Raw genomic sequence first — 27,809 nt, forward strand, 5'->3', positions numbered from 1 at the left:
GTCTCTTCATAGTACGATCCACCATTTGTAACCTCATAGATGTGGGTCTTGGTTGCCCAATTCTCAAACTCTTGAAAACCGAATAGGGCATCAAATTGATACCTGCCCCAAGATCACAAAGAACTTTTGCAAAATCGGTGCTTCCAATAGTACAAGGGATTGTGAAAGCGTGGGGATCTTCCAATTTAGGAGCCATTGAGTGCACAATTGCACTCACTTGATGTGTCATCTTTATAGTCTCACAATTCATCGACCTCTTCTTTGTCACCAAATCCTTCATGAACTTTGCATAACCGAGCATTTGCTCCAAAGCCTCAACCAATAGCACATTAATAGATATGCTTTTCATCATGTCAATGAACTTTTTGAATTGGTTCTCACCATTTTTCTTGGCAAGCCTTTGAGGGTATAGAGGAGGAGGCCTTGGCATTGGTGCCTTAGCCTTTGGCACTACCAGTTCCGGTATATCTATAATGTGCTCCCTAGACGGGTTCACTTTCTCTTGAGTCTCCTCCACATTGTTATCAATATCAATTCTTACTTCATCATTGGCTTGCACCAAATTGTTTGGAATCTCATCTTCTTGAATCACTTGTTCATCATCCACAATTTTTATTTGACTTGAGGTGGTTGCATCCCGACCTTTTCCACTCCTTGTAGTCACAAACATGGCATGTCACATGTTGTTCCCACCTTTTGGGTTCACCACCGTGTCACTTGGTAGTGCCCTCTTAGGACGTGTGTTCAAAGCTTGCGAGATTTGCCCCAATTGAACCTCCAAATTGCGAATTGAAGTGTTGTGAGAGGCTAGTTGAGCATCGGAGTCGGCATTATTCTCCATCATTTATTTGAACATGTTCTCAATTCGCCCCATCTCATTGTTGGAAGAGCTAGGACCATGGGAAGGATAAGGAGGCATGTTGCTTGGTTGTTAATACATCGGGGGCCTTTGAAAGCCTGACCCCCGATTCCCTTGGTTATTGCTCCATCCCCCTTGGTTGTTGCCTCCCCAATATCCTTGACTATTTTCACCCCAATTGCTTTGGTTGTTTTGACCATTCCCATTTCCTTGATTGTTTTGATTGTTCCATTTACCTTGGTTGTTACCACCACTCCAATTGCCTTGGTTATTTGAGTTCCAATTCTCTTGATTACCTTGAGATCGCCATTATTGTTGATTCGGGCCTTGAGAGTTGTTTCTTTGCCCTTAGAAGTTGTTCACATATTGTACTTCCTCCTCTTGTTCATTGTAAGATTCATCTTGGTCAAATCTACTATCTTCTTGCACATATTGTTCCGCACGGTTTTGCACTTGTTGACCATTTTTGCCTTCTCTTATTTACCATCATATTTGTTACACCTTGTACGTCCCAAGGTGACGTATAATGAATATGAGACTTGTTAATCATGATTTAAATGAGTTTAAAGTCATAATATGACTATATATATATATTTGTACAAAACACATAAAGTTTGGGGAAAATCGGATTAAAGTTGCAAAAACACCGACTAAGAATTTGCCCTATAACAGAGCTTTTTGAGAAATAAATTTCGTGTGTTATATGAGGTCTTTTTCGAACATATTATATACCAAATTGAAGGCTTGGAATTTAGTTTCCAACGCTCTTAACCGTTCATTCATACGATATCCGGATAAAAAGATATAAGCGTCGGAAGATGGGCGAATGAGAGGGTGCCCAGCTAGCACCTTTTGACTTTTCAAAAGTTTTGATAAATATGTTTTAACTCGTCTCTCTCTCTATTCATTTTACTTAGAATCTGACCAGAGGCACCATAAAAAACGGTCCTTGAACTCTCTAATAGCTTCAAATAATACTAACATCCCGGGTACGAAATCGAGAAGCGATAACATCAGAACAATCCCTACGACGTAAGTATCACTATATCGCCTCTCTTTTTCTTTGTAGTTTGAGTTTTGGAATGTATTTAATAGTTAATAAATTTTTTAATTTCTGTATTTAAGCTTTAAAATATCAAGAAAAGTTGATAAATTCATTTTCTAATAGTTAGACCTCACGGGACGGTGATCGAAAGTCGTGAGTTCGAGTTATTTGACTTGTAGTGGACTGTTTTGTAGGCTGTTTTGTGTTGCTTTTGGGCTGTCTATTGTGCTGCTGATTTATGGATTTGGAAGGATAAAAATGGCGTGGAGAAACTCCACATGTGGTAGGATAGTAGGTTGGTCGCTCGTCGTTGTAGTTGCAGGCTAATTGATAATTTGTTGATTGGGTGTATTATGATATATTTGGGGGTTTTGTTGTATTGAAGGTCCCGGATTGTAATTAGGTTGGTTTTTAGTTGCTGATTGTATTATGTTTGTATCTCGCCTATAGTAGGCTTGAGAGAGCAGTAAAATCAGAGAAAATGCTGCCCGTTTTATTTTAGAATCGAGTTATCATTTGAGATACATAATATACTACCGCCATCTAAATTGTACACGTATTTATTTGCTATAGGGTTGGCGCGCTAGTTGTCATAAGCTTGTTGTTGAGTTGCATTGACGACTTGAGGTATGTTAGACTATCCCTTTTTTTTTTTGGCATGATCCAAATGATACAAACGAAACGAGCAAAATACGCAATGTTCATAAATGACTCTATTCATAAAAATACTAGGGGTGTCTATATTCTTGATTCCCCATGTGAATTATTATTATATCCTCTGTTCATGGGTCTCAGAAAAATACATATTTGATAAAGTTTGTCCGAAAGGCATATTGATTTTATTATATTCGAGAAATCTTATTAACGTATTTCTTATGTATTTCATGCATTTATACATGTACATTGGCCCTTGACCAGATGACGTTATATACGCATATATTATACGTATATGGGATATGGGAAAAGGTTAAGGTGTTATATATGCACCACTACCTGATCAGCTGGTATACGTTGATGATTTGCCCACAGTGGCCGAGATGATATGATGGGATGCCCTCAGAGGCTTGATGATGTTATGTACACCTATACCTATGCATGATACGACATTTACACGCACGTGCATGATATTATAAATGTTTCAGGATTCACAAAGTTATTTAGACTCACAGGTGGAATTCTTTACCCCATGTTTCATCTATGTCTTTTATGTACTGATTTTCATGCTTTACATACTCATGCTCGCACGTGCAGGTAGACAGGCTGACGGTCCCCCTTCTTAGGATCCTTGATCAGCAAGAGTTGGTGTGCTCCATTTGATCCAGAGCTGCTTTGAGTTTTGGTACGATATGTTTACATATATATATATATGGGTACGACGGGGCTCAGTCCCATCCTTTATACAATTGTACACTCTAATAGAGATCTGTAGACAGTCATGTATAGTTAGATAGTATGTGGCCTTGTCGGCTAGCCCTGCCGTATTCCATACATTATGCATGACCGACACTTATTTTATATTTATATCTTAGACGAATGCTTAGGGGGTGTTCGATAGGTAGAACTCGGGCACTCGTCACGGCCCATCGGTTTGGGTCGTGACAATATTGACACCCTACATTGTATTTACTTGCTTAGGACCTTGAACTTGTTGAAGTTGAGCTTTGGCTAATTGATTCATTGTAGTGGTCAACTCGGCAATTGTTTGCCCGTGATCATGCAATTCTTTATGTAGGTGAATCACATTTGGATCACCTTGAGGAACATGTGCTCTACTTTGCCATGCCGATGAAGTATCCACCATCTTATCTAATATCTCACAAGCTTCGGCATATGGTTTTGTCATGAGATTTTCACCGGCAAGTTGGTTGACCACGCATTGATTGGTAGTATTGATCCCCATATAGAAAGTTTGTTGAATCATAGCCCCCGTCATGTTATTGTTCGGGCACTCTATCACCATAGTTCGGTACCTCTCCTATATCTCATGCAAAGGCTCATTGGGTTCTTGTTTGAATGACAGAATCTCGTCTCTAAGAGTAGCCATATGCCTGGGAGAAAATAACTTGGCAATGAATTTCTATGCCAATTCATCCCATGCACGGATGGAATGGTTTGGCAATCTTTCTAACCAATCCAAGGCTTTCCCCCGTAGAGAGAAAGGAAATAGCCTCAACCTTAGAGCATCTTCGGAGATGTTGGTCTGTTTACTCCCCTAGCAAGTGTCCACAAACCCCTTCAACTGTTTATATGCATATTGACTCGGAGCCTCGGTGAAGAATCCCTGTTGCTCTAGCAATGTGAGCATAACATTTGTGATCTGGAAGTTGCCCGCCCTAATGCGGGGCGGGACTATGGCACTTGCATACCCTTCATTCGGCAACACCCGGTGTGGATCCGCTCTTGGTGGAGGTGGGGGTGGAACGGGAACGTTGTCTTGAGGCGGTCGGCCTCGTCTATTTGCTTGAGGTTCAAGAGGAACCTCTTCAACTTGGTCATCTTCCACGTCCATATCCCTCAAAGGCATGTTTCCGAGAGGATCATTGTTGTTAAGAGCCATTGTTTCACCTACAATTGTTTCACCAAAAAGATTAGTAACACGGAAGGAAAAGAAGACAATTCACACACAAAACCAAATATATAGCTAAATCCATTTTTATGCTCCCCGGCAACGACGCCAAAAATTGATCTCGCCCAAGTCACACCTTAAATTGGGGTTGTGAAGCGGTCGATTGCAATAATAATATCCAACTTGGAGTCGGGATCGAATCCACAGGGAGCGTAGATGGGATTAGTGATATGTATTTGGTCTAAGCACGTGAATTGTCTAAGTTGCACTTCCAGAGGCTTTGTTTTGATTTTACTTCTAAAATTATACTAAGGATTGCAATTGAAAAATATGAAACTAGAGAAGAATGTTTTTGTTGTTGTTTTTTAAATATGTAAAAGGTCTAGGACTGTGACTTCCACCTTGGTGTTTGCCTAACGGGTTGTGAGCTTTAGAGCGAGTTTCGTTGGTCGGGGTGTATTATAGCAATCAACACTCAAATACCCACTCAATACCTCTCGGCAAGAGAGTGGTTTTGCCCAATTTGACTTTCTCAAGTCCAAATGGATATTGAACTAAACAATTGACAAATTGCTCAAGTTAGGTTTTACTATCTCTAGGTTCAACCCTTTAATTGGGACTATCAATCACTTGATTTCATCCCAAACTCTTGTTAGCCAAGTTTTCCTAGACTAAGTCTCTCTTTCTCAAGTAGAGACCAAGTCAAATAGGCTTGAACCAATGTTTGTAACCATTAATTCTACAATTATAGCAAGAACTAGGCTAAATAATACACACCCAACCATAAACAAGCACTAAATCAAACACCCATTAGGTTCCCACACTAGGGTTGGGTCACAACCCTAGCTAGAAATTTAGCTACTCGTAGTGGATATTGAAGAAAATAAAGAAGAAAAGATGACAAAACTCATATTGAATGATTAATAGATGAAAATCCAATGTAAAATCAACAATATAAACTAAAGTTGCCTCAAAGAATAAATAAAAACGGCTACAGACTTTCTGCTATTCAAAACTTAACCTAATTTCGTCAAAAACGTCTATTTATACATAGCTGAAATTTTCGGCAAAATTGCCCTTTCAGAGGTTCTGCGGCCGCACAATGCTATATGCGGTCCGCACTTTGCTTCCGCTCTTGACAGGGGTTGGATCTACGGCCGCACTATTCTGCACTGTGGCCTCGTCTCTTGAGTTCTGCGGACCGCACAATTCTGGGTGCGGCTGCACATTTGATTTCTACGACCGCACAATTATAGCGCGATCAGCAATTCTTGCTGAGCTTGGAGTTGGAACTCTCTCAACCTTGACTTCTACGGTCGCACAATTATTGTGCGGTCCGCACTTTACATTGCAGCTCTGTTAATTCTTCTTCATGTTCTGCGACCGCACATAAAATTATGCGGTCCGCACTTTAGCTTTTTATGCTTGATTTTTGTCCTTGTTCAAAAGCACTCCTCTTGAGTTTGGTTTCATCGTAATGGATCATTTTCCAATAATCCTACAAGTAAGCATATTTCAACAGTTTTGGGGAATATCTTTAAACATTTTTGAACTAAACAAAAGTCAAAAGGCGCAAATAAGTAGTCAAAATCCTCATTTATCAACCCCGGAGTGCCAACGAGCCTTGGAAGAACTCAAACAGTATCTATCAATCCCGACGCTGCTTCACACACCGAAGACATACGAACAACTATACATGTACTTGGCTGTATCGGAGATAACGGTAAGTGGAGTCCGGGTCTGGGAAGAGCAAGGTACGCAATTTCCAATTTACTATGTTAGCAAGACCCTAGGTGAGGCCGAAACTAGGTACCCTGTAATGACCCAACCTGTCATTTTTACTTTTAGAACCCTATTTCCCTAAATAAAACTCATCGTATGTACTTTTATTAATTTATGACTTGCGGGGATGATTGGTTCAGAATTTGAAAGTGATCTAGTTAAAATCGGAACAATTGATTCTTTAGTTTGGCTTTAAAAGGCCAAGTTTGACTTCGGTCAATATTTTGAGAAAACGACCCCGAAATAGGGATTTGATACTTCCAATAGGTTCGTATGATGATTTCGAACTTGGGAGTATGTTCGAATCGGGTTTTGGATAACCCGGGAACATTTTAGCGCTTAATAGTAAAAATCAACTATTTGATGGTTTAAAGTTCTTTAAATTTGGTTTGGAGTAGGTTTTGGAGTAATTGAGGTCCGTTTGAAATTCTGAGTTCGGGAATAGTTATGTATGGTAATTTAAGACTTGCACGTAAAATTTGGTATCATTCCGAGTAGTATAAGTATATTTCGACGCGTTCACAGTAAGTTTGAAGAATTTGAAATTTCTAAATTGAATTAATTTGGTTTGGGGTATGATTCTTATATTTGATGTTGTTTTACACATTCCGAGAGTTCGAGCGAGTCCGTTTTATGATTTTAAATTTGTTGGCATGTTCGGGCGGGCCCCCGAGTGTTAACCGGACGAGGCTCGGACCGATTTTGGAATTTGGAGGAAGAACTAAAGTTTTCTACTTCTGGTACGTTCACAACTGCGCTTGGACAGCCGCAGGTGCTGCCCTCGCAGATGCGAGTTTTTGTACGCAGAAGCGGAAAGGGAAAGGGGCAATCGACCGTAGATACGGATGCTTTTGCGCACCTGCGAACGCGCAAGTGCGAGGAAATGTGCGCAGATGCGAGAGGGGGGCAGTCAAGTGAAACTCGCACCTGCGAGGCTTTTCCGCAGGTGCGGTACACCTCCGCAGGTGCGAAACCACTGCTTGGCAGAATGGTTAAAAAATCGGGGCTTAGACAATTGTTAGCCCATTTTTCTCCATTTTCGAGCGATTTCAGAGCTTTTGAGAGGGGATTTCAACTAGCAACTAGAAGGTAAGTTAATCCTACACACTTTGAGTTAAATACATAGATTATGGATAGATTATAACCTGTAAATCTTAGAAATCATGGGTTTAGATGAAAAACCTAAATTTTTATAAAAATGAGATTTTAACCACGAAAATGGTTCTGAAATTTGATAAAAATTATATATTTGAGTTCTTGAGATTATGGACAACGTTTTCCTCTGAAAATTTTCGGAATCCGGGCACGTGGGCCTGGGGTAAATTTTAGAAATTTTACCATTTTATATAGGGTAATTTATTTAATAGTCTAATTCCAAATTATTGAACATGTATTAATTATTTTATATAACTTTTGGATAATTTCGGATTTTTTGGCATCGAATTGAGGTTTTTACGTGACATTTTGATCGGAAAGTGGACTTTGAGACAAGGTAAGTCTCTTGTCTAATCGTGTGAGGGGAAAATTACCCCATAGGTGATTAAATTAATAATTGTTGCTAATTGTGGAGGCTACGTAAGCACGAGGTGACGAGAGTCCGTACATAGCTACTATCTATGCTAAAGTCCGGGTAGTTTAAGACTCAAAGCATGAATTATATGCGTAAATTGTATCATTTATTTAATTAAATTATTTGAACTATATTGTGAAATTTTAGGGAAAGTTAGTAAAAGATGGAAATCTCATATATACTTAATTTTTTGTTTAAATTAATTAATTGTTAAAAGGAATTGCTCATCCTCTCGAATTAATCTTATAATAAATATACTCTCATTCTGGAGGTACATAAGAAAATGTCCTCCTTTCTTGTGGAGCGGGCCGAACTCCTTGACAGTATAGATGCATCTATGGATCGTGCCGCACTTCCCTCGGCAGTATACACGACACTCTGGATCGGGCCGTACGACTTTGGCAGAAATCGTGCCTAATAATAATAATAATTATATGATACCTTGATATTTTAATTTTAGCTTGTGAATTTAATTAATAAATTGAAAATTGTTGCATTTGAATGAATTTAATTATTTCTGTTGGTTAAATAAGATTATTGATAGCCCTATGAATCATTTTGATTTAAATAATTCTACATTTTATTTCAATTATTATTATTGACCCTTAGTGAGTGTCAAAGTCGATCTCTCATCTCTACCTTTTCGAGATTAGGCTTGATACTTACTCGGTACACGTTGTTTACGTACTCATGCTACACTTTTTGTGGAGGACCTGAGACATGTGCTATAGTTGGACCTGAGTTGCCCTTCTGAGCCATTCTGAAGCAATCAGTGCCTCTTCCTAAATTTTATTTTGTCTATTTTATTTCAGAAAGTATTTAAATTTTTATATAATTTACTAGATGCCCATACACTTGTGACACCAGGTCTTGGCACACACACTAGTAGAATGTTTTGATTTAATTATTTTTATTGGATATTTTAATTTACCAGATCTTTTTCATATTATTTTTTTTCTTGCAAGTAAGAAGAGTTTAATTACTCGGTTAATTTTAAAGAATAGAATATGGGTTTAAATTACTGGTTGGCTTGCTTAGCTGTAGTGTTGGGCGCCATCACGGCCTATATGTGAAATTGGGTTGTGACATACCCTCACCTAGAAAAGCTAGCGCTCGTTTTGCTAAGCGCCTCTAGAAAGCTAAAACCATAATTCTAGTGTTACCCATATGCGTAGTGACTACTTACCCGTAGAGGAATGTTATGCATAAACCCGAGCTCTCGGGCCGGTTGGCCAAATGGGCCGTGGAATTCAGTGGGTACGATATTGAATATCGACCCCAAACCTCCATTAAATCTCAAATTTTGGAACACTTTGTGGCTGAATTTACACCGGCACTAATACCCGAGGTTAAAAGAGAGTTATTAATCAACTCAGTTACCTCCTCGGGGATCTGGACCCTCCTTACGGATGACACCTCGAATGCAAAAGGGTCCGAACTTGGCATCGTATTGAAGCCAGCAACATGCAATGTAGTTAGACAATCTATTAGTACTGTGAAATTGACTAACAACGAGGCCGTGATTGCAGGTCTCGAACTAGCCAAAAGCTTGGGGGCAGAGGTGATCGAAGTCAAGTGCGACTCCTTCCTTGTGGTGAACCAAGTTAATGAGACGTTCGAGGTTAGAGAAGAACGAATGCAAAGGTACCTGGATAAGTTGTAGGTAACATTACATCTGTTCAAAGAATGGACTTTGCAACACGTACCTCGAGATCAAAACAGTGAGGCCGATGCCCTTGCTAACTTAGGATCATCGGTCGAAGACGACGAGTTTAACTCGAGGGCAATCATACAATTTATGAGATCGGTAGTGGAAGAAGGCCATGCCGAAATTAACTAGACGAGCCTAACTTGGGACTGGAGAACTAAATATATAGAATATCCGAAGATCAGAAAACTACCATCGGAGACAAAAAAATCAAGGTCCCTGCATACAAAGGCAGCCCGATTTAGCTTGTCCAAAGACGAAACCCTGTTCAGAAGAACATTCGATGGCCCACTCGCGATATGTCTAGGACCAGGGGATACCAAGTACGTTTTGAGGGAAATCCACTAAGGCACCTGTGGAAATCATTCAGGCGCCAAATCATTGGTTCAAAAAATAATAAGAGCCGGCTACTACTAGATCGATATGAAAAAGGACGTGAAGGAGTTCGTACGAAAATGTGATGAATGTCAAAGACATGCTCCAATGATTCATCAGCCCGGGGAGCTGCTGCATTCGGTTTTGTCGCCATGGCCGTTCATGAAGTGGGGAATGGATATCGTTGGCCCCCTTCCATGGGCATCCGGTAAGGCTCAATTAATATTGTTTATGACTGATCATTTTTCTAAGTGGGTGGAAGCCCAGTCATACGAAAAGGTCAAGGAGAAAGAAGTCATCGATTTCATTTAGGACCACATCATATGCCGGTTCGGAATGCCGACCGAGATCGTATGCGACAATGGGAAACAATTCATCGGCAACAAAGTAAGCAAGTTTCTCTATGATCATAAGATCAAAAGGATCCTATCGACACCCCACCACCCTAGGGGGAATGGGCAAGCAGAATCGACCAACAAAACCATACTCCAAAACCTCAAAAAGAGGTTGACCGACGCCAAAGAAAAATGGAAGGAAATCCTACCCGAAGTCTTATGGGCATACCGTACGACATCAAAGTCCAATATCTGGGCCACCCCGTTCTCACTGGTTTATGGCACCGAAGTTCTGATACCGATAGAAGTTGGAGAACCAAGTCTCAGGTTCCGATATGCAGCCAAGGAATCAAATGACGAGTCTATGAATATGAGCCTAGATCTATTAGATGAAAGGCATGAAGCAGCCCTTGTCCGGTTGGCCGCCCAAAAATAGCAAATCGAGAGATATTACAATTGAAGGGCCAACCTTCGACAATTTAATATTGGGGACTTAGTGTTAAGGAAGGTCATACTAAATACCCGGAACCAGAACGAAGGGAAGTTAGGACCAAACTAGGAAGGCCCTTATCAAATTATCAGAACGGTGAGCAACTACCAAACAACTGGAACATAGCTCACCTGAAGTGGTACTAAGATTAAGGTACGACCTAGTTTATTTCTTTTTGCATTCCAAACTAACACCTGCAGGCAAGCATCAAAGTACGATACAATCTTTAGGCCTGAAAGCACGCGTTGCACTCTTTTTTCCTTGAACTAGTTTTGTCACAAATGGATTTTCCGGCAAGGTTTTTAATGAGGCAACAATAAATCGTGCTAACTTAGAATTAAAGGCCGATTATGAACCAGTATCTAAGATCACGATAATAGTATTCAAGTCCTCTCTACGATCGGCCCCGAGCATTGGGGGGCATTACCCTCGGATAATGACTTTAGCAAGGAAAGAAACTTTATGATTGAATGGTCTCGGCTCAATCGATAGGATTTACTGTAAGGGCCAAATGGTCAAATGAATCATGCCTGCACAGACTGCTCGAGCCCTAGCACAAAATTTGTACACATGTGTAGCTATTATGCACAAGAATAAAAAGAAGTTTCTACCTTGCGGATAAATATCTTGTCCCTTAAGAATTTCTCTTTTTTCTTTCCTCTTAAGGAATTTCCTACATTCGATCCAATAAAGGTATCGAGCCCAAGGGCCACCTTTATCCGGGTTCAAACAATCACTCCCAATCGGGGACTGCCATCCAAAAACAAACGGCTCGGGCTATCAGAGCCCGGGGGCACAAGACCTATTAGGCAGCGCCCGAACATTAAAAGCTACGGCCATCCCCTTTCGGGGATTGTTATCTTAGGCAAGCCTGGATAACTCGAGGTGACAATCCCATTGGGCGAAACCCGAACTAAAAAGGCTACGGCCATATTAAAATGACTCAGATACGTCCGTGACCCGTAATAAAAAACAAGGCCTTGAAAAATTTCTAAACCGCATTCTAAAGGCTACCCTCGGCAAACTATAATCTAAAAAATTATAAGTACCTTGGGGAAAAGTTCTGGTCACACCGAAACCCCATGATGCCTTAGGCAAAATAATGTCGAAAGGCAATGCCTGTTCGAACCTCCGAACATGACCTAACTAGTTCATGTTATGGCATTTCGATCTTTGCAAATATAAATAATAAAGCAAAGCACACAACAAAACTCAGAGATTGTCGAAGGGAAAAACAAGCCTTATATTATATATATATACAGTCTTTACAAGGCCAAATGGCCTTGACAAAAAGTACACAAGTACAAAAATACAAAAAATGTACAAGGCACTTAAATGGCCTGGTTTCCACCGGAGCCAGCCTCGTCGCCTGGGTATTCGGAGTCTTTTTCGCCCTCGGATCCGCTCTAACTCTCGGATCCTTCCTCGGGATAAGCCAACCTTTTGGCCTCGACTTCGAGCCCCTTAGCGCTCTCGATTTCACCGACAAGTTGAAACCTTGAGCATGAATCTCCTCGAGGACCTCCCTTCGGGATTGCCGCTTAGCATGCTTGACAAAATCTTTCATTTGGGCCTGGACCGCCTCAGCATCGGACTTATATTGGGCCACCATTTCGTCGGCATCGACTTTAACAACAACGACCACCGACTTGGCCGATTCCATCTCCTTGACAAGATTTTCTCGATCAGAGACGACTATATTTAGCTGAGACTGGAGCTCCTCAACCCTTTTAACTTGCACCTCGGCCTTTTTTTGTCGCTGGAAGTTGGGCCTTAGCCGAAGCCAGCTGCGCCCGAGCAGTCTCTTTTTCCGAGGCCAGGTGGTCCATCCTGCCCCTCCATTCGTCGGTCTCGGCCTTGACAGCATCCATCTCAGCTCGCAGTTGATCGATCCAATCAATTTTTTATTGGACCTGCGAATTTTGACCATTATTCACCGATCCTAGCTCATCATCACTAAACTTAACTATTTTTACCTGCTTGACCAAATTGGCATGCTCCTTCCGAGCCACCTCCAGCTCAGCCCGGAGGCTCTTAACCTTCCCCTCACACTGATCGCTGAGAATTTTATAAGAATCTCTCTTCTCAGTGAGCCCTCGAACCTCGGCCTCAAGATGGTTTAGCTCATCCCGATATCAGAGAAAAGTCTCATGATGAAGTACTGAGGCTTGTAGACACAAAGACAAATATTAAGATTATCTACAAATTAGTCTAAGTATAAACTGAAATCATTAAGGGATATTTGAAGTTACCCGGTTTAGCGTCTGTAGAGCTTCATTGAACAGGCATGATGCGTCTACCTCATTCATCTTGGATTGGTTCTCCTCGGGCATCCTCAAGAATGGAGATGACGATCGACCGCTTCCGGTCGGGATTCACACTCGGAGCAGGAAACCGGTTGACCAGCTTCGGGCTTGAAGAAAGCCCACTTGTTCCCGAAGATGAACTTTTCTTCGGCACATCCAAGTCACCCAACCCGGTGACGTCCTCCGTGGCGCTAGAATCCACGCCATCGAAAAAGCCGCGAAAGGGTTCGTCCACTCCGAGGACCCCCTCATTGAGAAGTTCCTTCACCGTTTGAGCCTCGTTGTACATGGACTCACTGAACGAAGGCGATTCGGTGATGTCGATCACACCGTGAGCTTACTTGGGGGGAGGGGGGCGCCCATATCCCGAGGAGCTTTGGCCATGGCCTCCTCGTCGGCCTCCCTAACTTGAGGTAGAATAGGCCTCATCTTTCTCCGGTTCGGATGCCCATTGCCCTTCGAGTCGCGATGACATGCGTGCCATCAGATCGAAGGCTTCATCTTCTTCCTCGGATTCATCCCACAACTGATAGAGTGAATCCGAAGAAGGTGCTCGAGAGCTGGTACTTTCTTTAGGCTTGCGCACCGGCCTTCTCTTTGTTTTCTTCTTATCCGAGCTCGGAGAATTCAGAGCCCTCTTTCTTTTCTTCTTTTCGGCATGTATCAAAGCAGGGGATTCGACATGGAGGTTCTCGCCATCGGATGGAGGCCTCAGTGTGACATCCTTGGGTAAACCTGCAAAAAGAAGTAAAACAAGTGAGAAATTAATGGAGCAAAAAGGAACTCAAGTATTATTTACCCGTAAAAGGGATCTCACCATGGGAACGAGCGTCCCATCGACCCTTTGAAAGTTCGCGCCATGAGCGCTCGAAATAGGGCCTTTGTAGCACGATGCCCTCGACCTATTCCTTGAGTCGAGAAATTGCATTCGGGATCCAGGCAATAGCTGCACCACCACAAAACACCGATAAAAAAGAAGGAAAAAGCGATAAATTAAATTTTGGAATCAAAATTATATTTACGTGACATGTTCCACTTCTCAGGGAACAACATGTGCTCGACCGGGATCAAGTCTGAGGTCTTCACTCGGACGAAACGGCCCAGCCAACCTCGATCCCTCTCTTCAAGGATACTTGAGAATGGGGCTTTACTGGCTCGACTGGCGAGCTTGATCAGTCCCCCCTGGTAGAGTCGGGGACTGTATAAATGCATGAGGTGGTCGATAGTGAACGGTCACCCTTCGATCTTGCTTACGAAAAAACGGAGGAGGATTACGATCCTCCAGAAAGAAGGGTGAATTTGACCAAGGGTTACCTCATATCTTTTGCAAAAGTCGATAATAACCGACTCTAAGGGACCCATCGTGAAGGTATAGGTGTAAACACTTTAAAATCCCATAACGTGGGTGGTGATGGCTTCGTCAGGTTCGGGAACCACCGTATATTTGTCGACCCAGTTACAATTCTTTTTGACTTTGGAGAGAATATCCTCGGTAATCAAGCAGATGTACTCCGAGGCCTCCTCACACTGGCCTGGTACGGAGAAGGGCTTTTCAACCTTAAAATCAGCGTTGACAGGGCACCCCTCCGGGATGAACATTTTTAGAGGAGGTTTCGGTACTGGTTCCTCGACAACAGTATGCAAAACGGTCTCTTCGGTATCCGACCGTAAGGTAGAATGAGTTTCTTTTTGGGGAACAGTTTTTGAAGTCTTCGTCATTTGTTTGAAAATGAAGGGAAAAGGAGGAAGTTAAAAAAGTACACTTGATGGTTTGGGATGAAGACGAAAAGAAGTTCTTATAAAAAGATCTCAAATAACCGAATATAAATTCCTGAAAATATTAAGATTGCTAAGGTACGAGGGCAGAAGATTTGAATGTAAAGTTTGAATGAGCAAATGAGGGGGAATTTATAGTTTTTCAACGACGGTTCGCATCCAGGAGTGGCCGACCAGCAACTGACAAACATTTAATGCCATTAGGACTTGACTGACGAGACGTTTCAACTGTTTTATCATTTCTGTTGTGTGGTGTCGAAGAAAGAATCAGAAGCTTATGTCGTTTCTCGTCATCTACTCTCCGAAAAAATGAGGAGACTATTTGTATACGGTCGATACCGAGTTCGCCTAAGATATGAAAGGACAGGCTCCGAACATGACAATACAAGACTGAAGATCGGCCCCGAGTCATACTGGGATAGAACCCGGGTCAGGATACCTGCCTTCGAGAACTTTGAGTCCCGAGACCCCGTAGTTGAGCCGAACGAACTCAGAAAAAAATTGTTAGCATAACTAACGAAAGACCAAAATATCTGTAATGGGGCAGATATTGCGGCGGGAATTTCGCGCGCGTATCGATGAGGAACCGACAATTAGCAAATTAAGGGATTTTTACCTTTTATATAATTGTACTTAAAGTAGGACTCCTCTACTATATAAAAGGGGTCTGATAATTCATTGAAGACATTGTAACACGCATCTCAAAGCAATACATTATTATTATTTCTCTTTAAGCTTTTGTTCTCCTGAATCCTCACACCGATCGTAGCGTACCTTGCTCGAGGGTGATTAACCTTCCAATACTAAGACTGTTCAATTCGTGTGGTTTGTATTTACTTTATCATTATTTATTTCAATTACAATCTAATTTATCATTTTGTGTCAAGTTAGTCGACGTATCCTTAAAACGACTTACAAATTCAATTGTTATCTGATTTTGAGGGTAAACAACAAGCAAGCTGAATGTTGTTTTTGTTGAGGCAATCTTGCCTTGCCTTAGCCCCTGAATAATACGATAAGGATAGATCAAGAAGTTAAGCTTCCACATTTGTAGATTTTAATCCTGTACTCTAGTTATTCCCCGGGTTTTATGTATTTTTAATCAAGTAAACAAAAGGTGTGTTTAGTATTTCCAATTTTCTCATGTTTGGTTGGCTTAAGGACCCGTTTGGTCATAGATTTTGCCAATTTTTTTCCAAATATTTTTTGGCAAATATATGTTTGTTCATAAATTTTATTCATATTTTGGAAAATTTCCAAATCCCTAAATCCAAATGCCAAAACCAGCTCAAAAGCTGATTTTGGCCCAAAATATTACTGTTACATATTTTAAAAATTGCCCCAATCTTTTAAATTTTATAAAAGAGCCCACCATTTATTATTTTATAACAGTAATGCTTCGTCTTCTCGGTCATCTGATAGTATATTATGTAGTTCATTATAAAAATGATAATTTTGTACCAAATTTATTTATGTTCAGGACTATGGTTTATGATAATGATAATGAATGTTATTGATGAAGGTACGGTTGGGCATTGTGATAGTTTTTAGAACTTGTGGGTATAAGTCATGTTTCATGTTTAAAAAAAGAAAAGAAATATGTTTTGAAAACTGATGTCCAAACACATTTTCATCTTCGAACCAAACTTCACCCAAATCAATTTTTTCAAAACAAATTTGTCAATCTATGGCCAAACGCTAGCTAAATATTTTCCTAATCAACTTATTTTCCTCTAGTTGGAGGAAAATATTTTCCCTATCAAGATAAGGGAAAATATTTTTTAAAACTCTTTTTCAACCTTCCCCACCCTGTTCTCCATCCTCACCACCCCCCTACACCTATCCCATCCCACCTCTAACCCACCCCACCCCACCACACCCACCAACTCTCCCTCAACCCTGCCCTATCCCTACCCTAAATAGAAATATTATTAAGAGTAATTTCTTTTTATGTTGTAGATAGAGTAATTTATTTTTTTCATTTCAACAAATATGGGTATTTTTTTTTCATGATATAAAAAAAGTATCTTGTTTCATTTCAGAAAAAAAGTATTTTCTGTTCATGATGTAAAAAGGGTACTTATTTTCTTTCATTTCAACAAAATGAGTATTTTCTTTTCATGATGTAGAAAAAGTATTTTCTTTCATTTTAACAAAATGAATAATTTTTCATGTTGTAGAAAGAGCAATTTCTTTTTCAAACAAAAAAAAGAGTATTTTTTCTTTTTAGTTATGTAGCACAAATTTCAACGTTGTTTTTGAGTGAAAAAGTAAACCAACACATTAGTCCCTTTTGAGCTTGTGTGAATTTTTAAAAGAATAATTAAATTATTGAAGAAAATATAGTCTTGAAAACGTTGGGTATTTAGAGTAATTGTGGGGGGGGGGGGGGGAGTACAGGAAACATGAGGATTTGTGAGAAGGAAGGGGGAGAGAGTAAGGTAAGTAGCATAAAAAATTATTTTTCTAAAAAGTATTTTCTACTCTCTAAACAAACACTAGAAAATATTTTTCGGAAAAAGTTTTTTACTCAACAACCAAACATGAGAAAATAAGTGATAAAATTACTCATTTTACGGGAAAACATTTTTCGAGGAAAACATTTTACTTCGTACCAAACACACCCAAAATGTTATGTATACCTTAAAGATTAAAAAAAGACTACTAAAAGTAGCCAGTTTAATTTAGCAACGCAGAAATAAAAAAAAAATTCGTTCAGTTTACTTGTGTTATTTATTTTCAGGCTAAGTGCTATAGATTGATAGTATAAGACAATTTGTTCCAAACATTCTGAAAACACTTCAGGACCTGGGTGAGACTTCTATGGTATAAGATATTTTATAAAACTCATACTTTAGACACACAGATGAAAGGCAAGAAATAACAGATTACAAAAAAATGAAGTAAATAAAGTTATATGGACAATGGTAGATTTAGATCTATGCGTCGGAGAAAGTTCATGTATTTATAAATACAATTACTTTCAAGATTCAAGATTTGGTTGATGATTGCTTATGACATGACGTATTGTTGTCAACTTTACATATGTGTCTTTTTCGCGATCTAATCCAAGGCAGGAAATTGGTGTTTTGACAAGGATTGCGGACTACAAATATTACAAACAAAATCGACCTTAGAGCTAACCTATTATATATTACTCTCCAACAGGGATAAATGTTGTACATAATATATGCTACATGCAAGTGGGAACGCACTTTTTTTTTCCAATTGTTTGTATAGCTGAGTAAATCAAAAGGAATAATGCAGACATTTATACAGATTTTGCATGCATTGCTACAAAAATGTCGTAATTCAAGTTGTAATGAATTCCTATTAACTCTAAACATCTCATCTGCCTCTATTTCAATAGTCTAACAAAGTAAATGCAAGTCTTATAGAACAATCACTAGATCAATAATTCTACACGAAAGTGATCGTTGATTCTTCAAGTTTGAACATATCGAATGAGTGTCAAATGTGTTGATGAGCAGTAATATAATATTAGGCAATATTAGAAATGATCGCATTCAATATTAAGTTCAAATGTGAGGCATGTGGAAGATAGAATAAGGATATGCAGCTTGATATAATTAGGTCATTTAAGTAGATTTTTATTTTGTGCAAAAAAAAATCTCTATAATTATATTGAAAGTCATACAAAATGAACCATAAGCAAAACATCCACATTGACTAGTTAACTTTAAGATTTAGCCACATTAATACGGTTCGTTATGTCTGATAGATTTGTTAGGGCAATAAATATAAAACCCGTTTGGATTAGCTGATTGTAAATTGCTAATAAACTTGAATTGCTAAAAAGTATTTTTAAGTGTCGAAAATGAGTTTTTAAATAATCATTTACGTGTTTGGATAGACGTGCTGAAACTAATAAAAAACAGTTGATGTGTTTGGTGAAAAAATGCTGATAAGTTGTTCTTTTATTAAAATGACTAAAATATTCTTAAAAACTTTACAAAATATTATAAATCAAAAAGTTTCTTTGTAAAGAAAAATATGAACAACGAATGTGGAATGAAACGAAAGTTAGAAAATTTATTTTGGGAAAAATATTTTGTAAATTAATAAATATTATTAGGGATAAAGTTGTAAAAGTCTTGGTCAAACAAAAAATAACCTCAATTTATGATTGATTTTAGCTTATAAGTACTTATTTTGATTGTTGTTATGAACATGAGTGGTTAGAAACCCCTTTTTCTAGGGTTATGGGTTAGATTAATATTATAGCATCGTGATTATGTAGCAGCGGTGTAAACTATGAGTAATACTATATCACATAAATTTATCATTGGCGAGTGTGGAGTGTAAGAGCGGGCAAAGAAAACGCATGTGTCTTAACCGCACCTCTACGTTTGGGACAAACACTGCATCTCCCTCTTCAGCCCCTTTAGTAGCTTCACTCTCAGTCACATTGCTTGATCTTGCTCACTTAGGCGCAATAAGCCCCTGCTACGGGGTAAATAAACATTACGAATTTAGAATTGTATTATTAGGGCAACGGATTCGAGAATCGAGACGATTAAACTAACCATTCCAGATCGAGCGGGCGAGCATTGATCGCATCTCGTTTTCTCTCTACCTCGCTTGCCTCAGATCTGTGCTTACGCCTCTCGAGTTTGTTCTATTTGTAAGGACTTTACTTCCATTTCTAATTCCTCACACCTGATTCGTCGTTTTCCCCCTGTTTCAGTTTTTCCTCTTATGCTCTCACTTAATTTTTTATTTCTCATTTTTATTCTTATTGTTTTTATTATACTTTACGTGCTGCAGATGCGCATTGTTATTATTGGTAGTATTGTTTTTTTCTTCTTCTGAATTATGTTTTGGCGTGACTCACATGCTTGCTCTAGCGATGAGTTATTTGTATCATTCATTTGTAGTTCATATGCAATGCTTTAATCTCTTTGCAGACTTTAAATTAAACGCCGTTGGCTGTATGTTTTTAGAATTTACTTATATGCTTACCTGTGTGGATTATATTCATTATTCAGCATTGGGAAAATGCTGATGGTTGATAACTGGACACTGCTAATTTCCGGCTTAGTGAGCTGCTTGATATCATTAGTTGTTTGAAATATATGCCGAGTTTCTAAGTTTCAGTTACAGAAAGCGAAAAAAAGAAAGATAAGTTTCAAGTTGAAGTTGAGCTTGCTACCAATTTTAGTTCGTAAATTTCTACATTTCATACTAATGTGCACCATGCTCTAGAATGACTGCAGCTATTATTCATTGAAGTTATATAAAAAAGCTGTATTATGTGTCTTAACTATTTTATTCATGCTGCTAACTGTTTTGTGCATACTAATAGACTCAATCTTTCTTAAACCCTGACTAGCCTGTATGCCATTATCTTGTATTATTTTGTCTCCAAATCTTCTTGAGGTAACTTGTTATATTGCATTTCATGGACCGACAAGTTGACATTGTTCATTTTACATCTGATCTTCTGTTCGTTCATATCTAACTAATGTTTGTTTCTGGACACACACACAGAGGCAGAGTCATATATAATGGTTGCATTTGCAGTCTTTTTTAGCAGTTATCATGGTTTTTCTTTTTCATGTCATACATGTGATGCCAGTAAAGTTTTGCTCTTCATCACAAAGTTATCCGTTTCTAGTGAAAGTCGATAAAATATCAACAATATTTGTTTGATTCCATGTTTATCTGATGAGAATGTTTTAATTGCCTTGTTAAAATGAGGTGTTCTTATAATATATTTTTTATTATAAAAAATGTTCCTTACTTTATCATTTATTTCCAGATTCTATCAAAACCTGCTACAATAACAGCATATTCAGAAACAGACTTGGCACATTATATATCATCTTCTAATGAATAAACAGCAGCTGAGCTGATGGTGTACCTCTTATCTGCAAAAATTATTGTGGACTTGAGTTTCTTGATCTTCAGATTGGAGAGCATCTGTTAGATTTTTAGCCAGATTGGAGAGCATCTGTTAGATTTTTAGGCAGATTGGAGGCCTGCTAGCCAAATCGCAAAGTGTCATAGAAGAAAAGATGAAGATCAGCAAACAACTTGTGTTGACGTATATATATCTCTTTGTCTATATAACACTTTCATCAGGAGTTATTTTGTATAACAAGGTATCTCGTTTTCTCTAGTGTCGTGTGACTTTCTTTCACTTCATTTGTTGTATGGATCACTGTTCGTTGGTTATAGTCTTACGCTCTAGATTTGCAACTCAATAGAATATGGTCAGAACTTAAAAGGGGACACTTTAGATTAAAACTGTGGTTCTGGCAACCTATGAGAAGGACAACCAAAAGTAACAAGCTGTTATCAATATTGTGCCTCTGGCTTCCAGAAGTAACTAAATTAAGTTTTCATGTTGTTAGCTTCTTCATTGAGGAAGAAAAGTATGGGAAGTTTTGATCAAGCCGGTGGTAATCCATGATCAACTTGTAAAATTAGCCTGAAAGGGCAGCCCGGTGCACTAAGCTCCCGCTATGCGCGGGGTCCGGGGAAGGACCGGACCACAAGGGTCTATTGTATGCAGCACTGAACGAAAATTGGAAAATAATTTCTTGCGTTCCATCCAAGCGCACCAAACAACATGAAGGAAGAGAAAATATTTTGGTGGGGAACCAACCATTGTGTGAGTAATAATCTAAGTGGCTGTTGATGTGAAAACCAATGATGTTGTCAGATGCTTGTACACAAAAAACACACACACACACACATATTATATTGTACATGTTTGGTCTATGGTCATTAAAAGATAGTCATTTACTTAAAATCATGGTTATTGAAGGTATTAAAAGAGCATGAAATAGATTCAAATCACATGGAACGAAAATGTCTAAAAAGCTGACAATCTCTTGGTGTTTCATGTAGATTTGACTAAAAAGAGAACACAATAGAAACAGAAGATCCATTGGACAATAACAGCTACTTAGTTGGTTTCAAGCTTAATCATATTGTACACTTACATTTGAAAAATGTTTGCTCGGAGTCTTTTTAGCTTGTTTAGAAATTTGTATGTGAGAAAATGTAGATAACTTTTAGTACTAAAGAGCTCCAAATTATTGAGTATTGGAATGAGACGTCCAAATGGAGCGACATGGAAAATGAGGTTTGATGTAGTTGTCCCCACTAGCTGGGTTTGAGACGTAGTACTAGTTGTTATTGTTAACATTAAAATATAGAGGATAGATTTCCCTCTAACCTTTAGTCTGTAGCATTTCCACCTAATTAATGATAGTTCCCTTTATCTTCTGTCATAAGATATTTGTTGCATCTCAAACTTTCGAAACTGTAGAAAGTTCGTCCATACATCAATGTTAAAATTGAATGCACTTAGATATTTATTCCTTTCTAAGTTTTCCTTTTTATTTTTTTCTCGTATTCTCGTTTTCCCTCCCTCCACCATTCACCCTTTAGCAGTTTCGTAGGTTTAGGTCCAATTATGTCTCCGCTTTCACTGAGTATGCTGCAGGGAAAGATTTTACTTAGGGGAAAAAGGAATGGACTAACATTTTGGAGCTTCAGTTTTTGGTAATTACTTGTTTGGAAGGAGGACATGGAAAGGGAGAAGTAGAAAAGATAGATGGTCTTTGGATAAGCCATGCTCCAGGATAAGCAACATGTTACTAACTGACACATAACCTCTAACATGGTGCTCTTGCTGTATGATGTTTTCATTTCCGCTCTGCACTAGTGCAACATCGTCTTAAGAAAAAGACACTAATTCTGCTCAGTATATTTTTCTGTATCATTCAGGTCTGATTCTTTATCTTGCCAGTGCTATCAGTAAGAGCTAATGATTCTTATTTTGGTTTCCTGGTTTCTGTTTTTGCAGTGGGTTCTTTCACCAAAATATTTCAATTTCCCATTACCAATTACACTTACAATGATTCATATGGGCTTTTCAGGCTTAGTAGCTTTCCTTCTTATCCGTGTCTTCAAGGTATGGTATTGTAATTGGTATTAACAGTCTCATCTTTCTTGCAACATTTTGCACTCTGCTCTTTGATGAAAACTTCTTGCTTACCTATTAGTTATTGACCTTGTTGTAAAAATGTTTTCTTTGTTTGTTGTTATGCATCATTCACGTTTCACCAGTCTCGATTTTTGTCATGGATTTTGAAGAGACTCATCACATGTTACTTTTCAGCCTTTATCACACTTCACAAAGGTTTTTTTGTGCTTTTGATGCGAACTTTTCCCGGGAGCTTACTTCTGAGAAAGCACTTGCTATTTAATGATTGATCATATTCTTTTAACCCCCCTGACGCCTGAGGAGAGGTTTTTGCGGTGATTCTGATGAACCACTTACAGAATTCCTCATGTTAGATCCCTCTGGGCGCATGGGGAGGGTTTGCAACGATAAATAAATTCATAAATTTATTCATGTTTTGGATATCTAACTTGGCATTTGGATGGCTTTAGCTTCACTCTTCGTCTACTCGAAGGGAAATTAGTTTATCGTGCGCGATTTTTCATTCCATTTGATGCATAAGACTAGGGCTCAGCTGATTTCCTTCCATTCATGTTTATTTTTTGTGCAGGTTGTATCGCCTGTCAAAATGACATTTGTAATGTAAGAATTTGCTCCTTTGCATCCACTTTGTCTTCAGATGTAATGCTGTCTTATTTCACTATTTATTACTGAATCTGCAGATATGCGACGTGTGTCATTCCCATTAGTGCTTTCTTTGCTTCAAGTCTTTGGTAAGATTCTACTTTGAGGAACTGAATGTCTTGTTTGCATTTGGTTAAAATGTCCACATGACAGGTGTTGTGCAATCTCATAAGTAAATGGGTCATTGATGGTTGGCTCAAACTGTGATAAATGGATTAGCTATGAATGCATATTGGTGATATATGAAAATTGACTGTTAACTTATTCCGGATATGTGATATCTACTTTTCATGCACTAACAACGAAGCCGTGTATACCCTTGAATCTAACCTAAAAGAGTACTTTTACTGTTTTACATGATATTATTTTCATCTGCTCTTATTTTAAAAGAAGGATGTGTTAGATTGGCATAAATTTTGCTCATTGGACCTATGTCCAACTAACCAGTCACCTTGTTGGAAGTCAATACTGGAAAGTGTAAAGAAAAAAGAACGTAGTCCTGCTTCTCTTGTTCTGTTTCTGATGATGCAGGAAACCTCGACCTTTTGGGTTATCTAGCTAATAGTGTTTAAACTGTCCTAAGCAATTTGGACGTTTCAGGTTAATGAACTAGTATTGAGCTGAATTGAGAATTTGTTTCAACCTTTTTGATAAGGAAGTATTTATTTTAACCTTGTATGTCACCTGTTACAATGGGTTTATTGATTGGTTTCAAGTATATAGCCAAATGCTTTTCCTCTATTTGACTTTTCTCTCATTGAATTAGTTGTGCTACAACAGAGGAAGACTTTTGGCCGGTTAGATTTCCTTGTTCTTCCTTGACACTTTACTTGTCTAGGAAAGCAGAGGTGGAATATAGTAAAGCTATGAGAACTGGGGCGATAAGAAAATCAGACATTTTTGTGCATCATTGCCAAATGAGTGAATTATTGTCTCATAGAATTAATTGATGTTTTCCACTGTTGTTTGCCAAAAGAATATTTCTTTGGGGAGAGTTTCACTGATTGTTTCAGTTACTGAGTTCCTATATGTTTCATTACTCACATGAATTGAAGTTCTAATAATTGTGTTTCTAAAAGCAGCATATGTTATTTTCTTGCAGGTTTGGGAACACAGCTTATCTGTTCATTTCTGTAGCCTTTATCCAGATGCTGAAAGCTCTAAGTATGCCTGGGTAACACTTTTTTAGTTGTCTGTCCCAATGTTTGCGAATGTACTAATTGGCTGTAGCTTTGTGTTGAAATGACAGTGCCAGTGGCCACCTTTGTCATGGCTGTTATTTGTGGAATTGACAAGTTAAGATGCGACATATTCATGAACATGGTGCTGGTCAGTGTTGGCGTTGTAGTATCCTCCTATGGAGAAATTCACTTCAATGTAGTTGGTACAGTGTATCAGGTCACTGGAATATTTGCTGAGGCTCTTAGGCTGGTCTTAACTCAAGTTCTGCTTCAGAAGAAGGGATTAACTCTCAATCCTATCACCAGCCTATATTACATAGCTCCTTGCAGGTATTCATCTTCTATCTCGTTCGTTGAGTTATTTGCTATCATGTTGTGCAGATGAATAGGTGATATCTTCTTAGAGAGAGAGATTATGACTGTATGACTGCACTGTAACCTCAAATCAGTCAATTTCTGATATTGAAAGAGGCACTTCCATATGACACTTCTATTAAAGCTGTTAGTTTCAAATTGCATGAGAGTATGTGCTTCCAAGTGTTATAGCTCAAGTTGGAAGGTGTAACCACATATTTCTTTCTTATGCATTTCTGACTCTAAAATATATACCTTTTCGAAAGCAATGACCTTTATATTTCTGTTAGCACGTTGTTATGTGTTTAGCTGTGTCCTGCATCTGGCATGACTGATTACTGTGTCCTCGCTGGTCTTATGGAGTCGAAAGAGGTAGAAATGATGCTAGAGAGATTGGTATTTGCTTGCAAGTTCTTTTAAAGTAAATTTGTTCTCTGTACATAGATAGACGCAATCCATAGTTATGTTTACCTCAGTTAGTGAGAGATCTATGACGAGGCAATTGCTGCTATGTGTCACCTGATAATAAGCAAGTATGAGAATGATCTCTGTATTTTATATGTCTGTCTTTATTCTGTTTTGGAGCCTCATGCAAGTGCTGTACTGTTTCTTCTAGTTACTTATGATTACATGTTTCAATATGCAGCTTTGTCTTTCTTTTTGTCCCGTGGTATCTTCTGGAGAAGCCTGAGATGGAAGTCTCACAAATTCAATTCAACTTCTGGATTTTCTTTTCAAATGCACTTTGTGCTCTTGCTCTGAATTTCTCAATTTTCTTAGTGATTGGTAGAACTGGTGCTGTAACCATCCGAGTTGCCGGTGTCTTGAAAGATTGGATACTTATTGCCCTCTCAACTCTAATTTTTCCAGAGTCGACAATAACCACTCTTAATATTACAGGCTATGCCATTGGTAAGCTTGGTTCCTTCTATTTATGGGAGCTTTATGCGATCAAACATCTTAATGAACTTTTTCTGTTTTCTATAGCATTATGCGGTGTTGTGATGTATAACTACTTGAAGATGAAGGACGTTCGAGCTGTTCAACTTCCTGTAGATAGTGTTACTGAACGAACAGCTAAGGTCTGATTTAATGACTTTCAAGTTTGAGTGTCAGACTTTGCACTGTCTCTTCTATTTAAGTTTTTGTTCTTTTTCTTCGTTCATCATTTTCTTGATGTTTTCAAAAAAAATTTAAATAAAAACTGCACAAAATATCACCAGCATATGATCCATGTTTTTGGTTCTTTGGAATCCTGGTTTGCAATATCAATTTCCAAATATAAAATTCATCCTAGCGTGTCTAGAGAAGGGTTTCGATATGAACAGAAAAAGGAATAAGGCAGGAGCTAGAGAATAAACACTTCATACGTAAACTAATAAAGTAATAATCAACAACAACAACAAACCCAGTAAATTTCCACAAGTGGGGTCTAGGGAGGGTAATGTGTACGCAGAACTACCCCCTACGGCCTACCCTCCTGCTGTCTCCGATAGACCCTCGGCTAGAGAGCACATGAATGTAAACTAATAATCAACAGTTAACAAATACGTTCTATAAGCTTATAATTATATCTTCTGACAATTTTTTTCCTAGTCATTTTAAAACTTATTTTGAGCTTTCATGTTTATTAATTATGCATGTCTCCATCCGATGTGGAATTTTCTGTTTGCATGCAATTCTTTATTCTAGTTAAGATGGTTTTTATTGCAAGCAGTGCCAAAATATTTACTTTCTGCACCTTGCCTCTGATAGGAACTTAAAATGGAGAAGAAGTCATTCGATCTGTATGTGTCAGATGATATTGCTAAGAACGGTGGAGGAAAAGGTACAAGGAATGGTTCTCCGGATTCAACAGTGGATGAGGAAGCACCCTTTATTCCTTCAACTAGGGTCTCTCATCTTGGGCGAAGCCCACTTAGCAGCCACTCTGCATGAGAACCGTTAATCCTTTAAATGCCATCTTGAATTCATTTGTTAGAATCAGAGTATCAAGCAGATTGATGAGAGCGGGTCTTGTGCATACGCCCTCCACCATTTTGGTAAGAGTTGCATTTCTTTGCAAAGTACTACCTCCATTAACCTTGATATTAGTTATTTATTGTAATATTGTTTTAGGGTTTATGATGCTCAATGAAATATTGATTTTTTTAACCTCATATAATACTCTTCTCAATCCCACATAGGTAGAGATAGGCCTATGCGCAACATCCATTGTTGAGTTATTTGATTATGCCTTGGGAAAGAAAATGTTAGCCGTAAATTTTTAGCCGAAATTTTCATTGTGCCATGGAGCAACTTACTGGGACTTAGGTGTAGAACTTGACAGTACTTGAAGGCTCTTTGTATGGGTCTCTTACACTAAACTGAGTTATGTATCCAGTTGTTTTCTTTCTTTGTGGAGAAACTTAAGTAACTGCTAATGTGGGTTAACATGAAAGGTTCAATTTTATCTTGCTAGTCATATTATATTTATTTTTCTATCCGCTATAATTGCAACGGTTGGGACAAAATCCTCAGTGTCAAATGGACAGATATTCTGCTACTGGTTCTTTTGGCATATTTGGAAGTGCTGTTAGTACTGTCACCATGAACAGAGTAGATAGTTGGTATTGAAGTGTGAAGCAAATATTCCTTTGCATAACAATTAACAATGTTGTATGATGGTAGAGGCTACAATCGTGATAGATAGCTGAATAATTTTCACAAGGTTTTCAAACAAAATAAAGAATAACATATTAAGACATAATGGGCTAAAAAGTGGTAAAGCGGACTGGTCGGTAGGGAGATTAAAGTAGAAATGACACTAGGTAGCTGCCTGTAGTACCCCTATTTAAAA

The 27,809-nt window shown here is 38.6% G+C and overlaps 1 protein-coding gene across 2 annotated transcripts; it reads left to right on the forward strand.

Annotated features, from left to right (window-relative positions):
• Positions 1–19,120: 19,120 nt before the first annotated feature.
• On the forward strand, positions 19,121–27,393 carry LOC107781287 (putative sugar phosphate/phosphate translocator At3g17430). Of its 2 annotated transcripts, XR_012701348.1 has the most exons (11): positions 19,121–19,457; positions 20,595–20,937; positions 22,653–22,760; positions 23,362–23,393; positions 23,474–23,524; positions 24,538–24,599; positions 24,685–24,946; positions 25,617–25,882; positions 25,958–26,052; positions 26,726–27,012; positions 27,157–27,393. XR_012701348.1 is itself a non-coding variant. In XM_016601973.2 (10 exons), the coding sequence occupies exons 2-10, from the start codon at positions 20,851–20,853 to the stop codon at positions 26,906–26,908; spliced, it is 1,146 nt and encodes a 381-aa protein (XP_016457459.1). In that variant the 5' UTR covers positions 19,121–19,457; positions 20,595–20,850; the 3' UTR covers positions 26,909–27,393. The 2 variants fall into 2 exon arrangements, 1 of the variants encoding a protein (XP_016457459.1); XM_016601973.2 differs by having other exon boundaries at positions 26,726–27,393.
• Positions 27,394–27,809: the final 416 nt, after the last annotated feature.

Source organism: Nicotiana tabacum, chromosome 17 (genome assembly GCF_000715075.1).
Source record: "Nicotiana tabacum cultivar K326 chromosome 17, ASM71507v2, whole genome shotgun sequence".
In the NCBI taxonomy this organism is placed as follows: domain Eukaryota; kingdom Viridiplantae; phylum Streptophyta; class Magnoliopsida; order Solanales; family Solanaceae; genus Nicotiana; species Nicotiana tabacum.

Bases quoted from the DNA above. Each gene is read 5' to 3' on its own strand.
- LOC107781287 (XM_016601973.2), top strand. From the start codon at position 20,851: ATGAAGATCAGCAAACAACTTGTGTTGACGTATATATATCTCTTTGTC. The intron at 22,761-23,361 runs GTATGGTATTGT...TTTTTTGTGCAG, and splicing joins TTCTTATCCGTGTCTTCAAG to GTTGTATCGCCTGTCAAAAT. The intron at 25,883-25,957 runs GTAAGCTTGGTT...TGTTTTCTATAG, and splicing joins TATTACAGGCTATGCCATTG to CATTATGCGGTGTTGTGATG.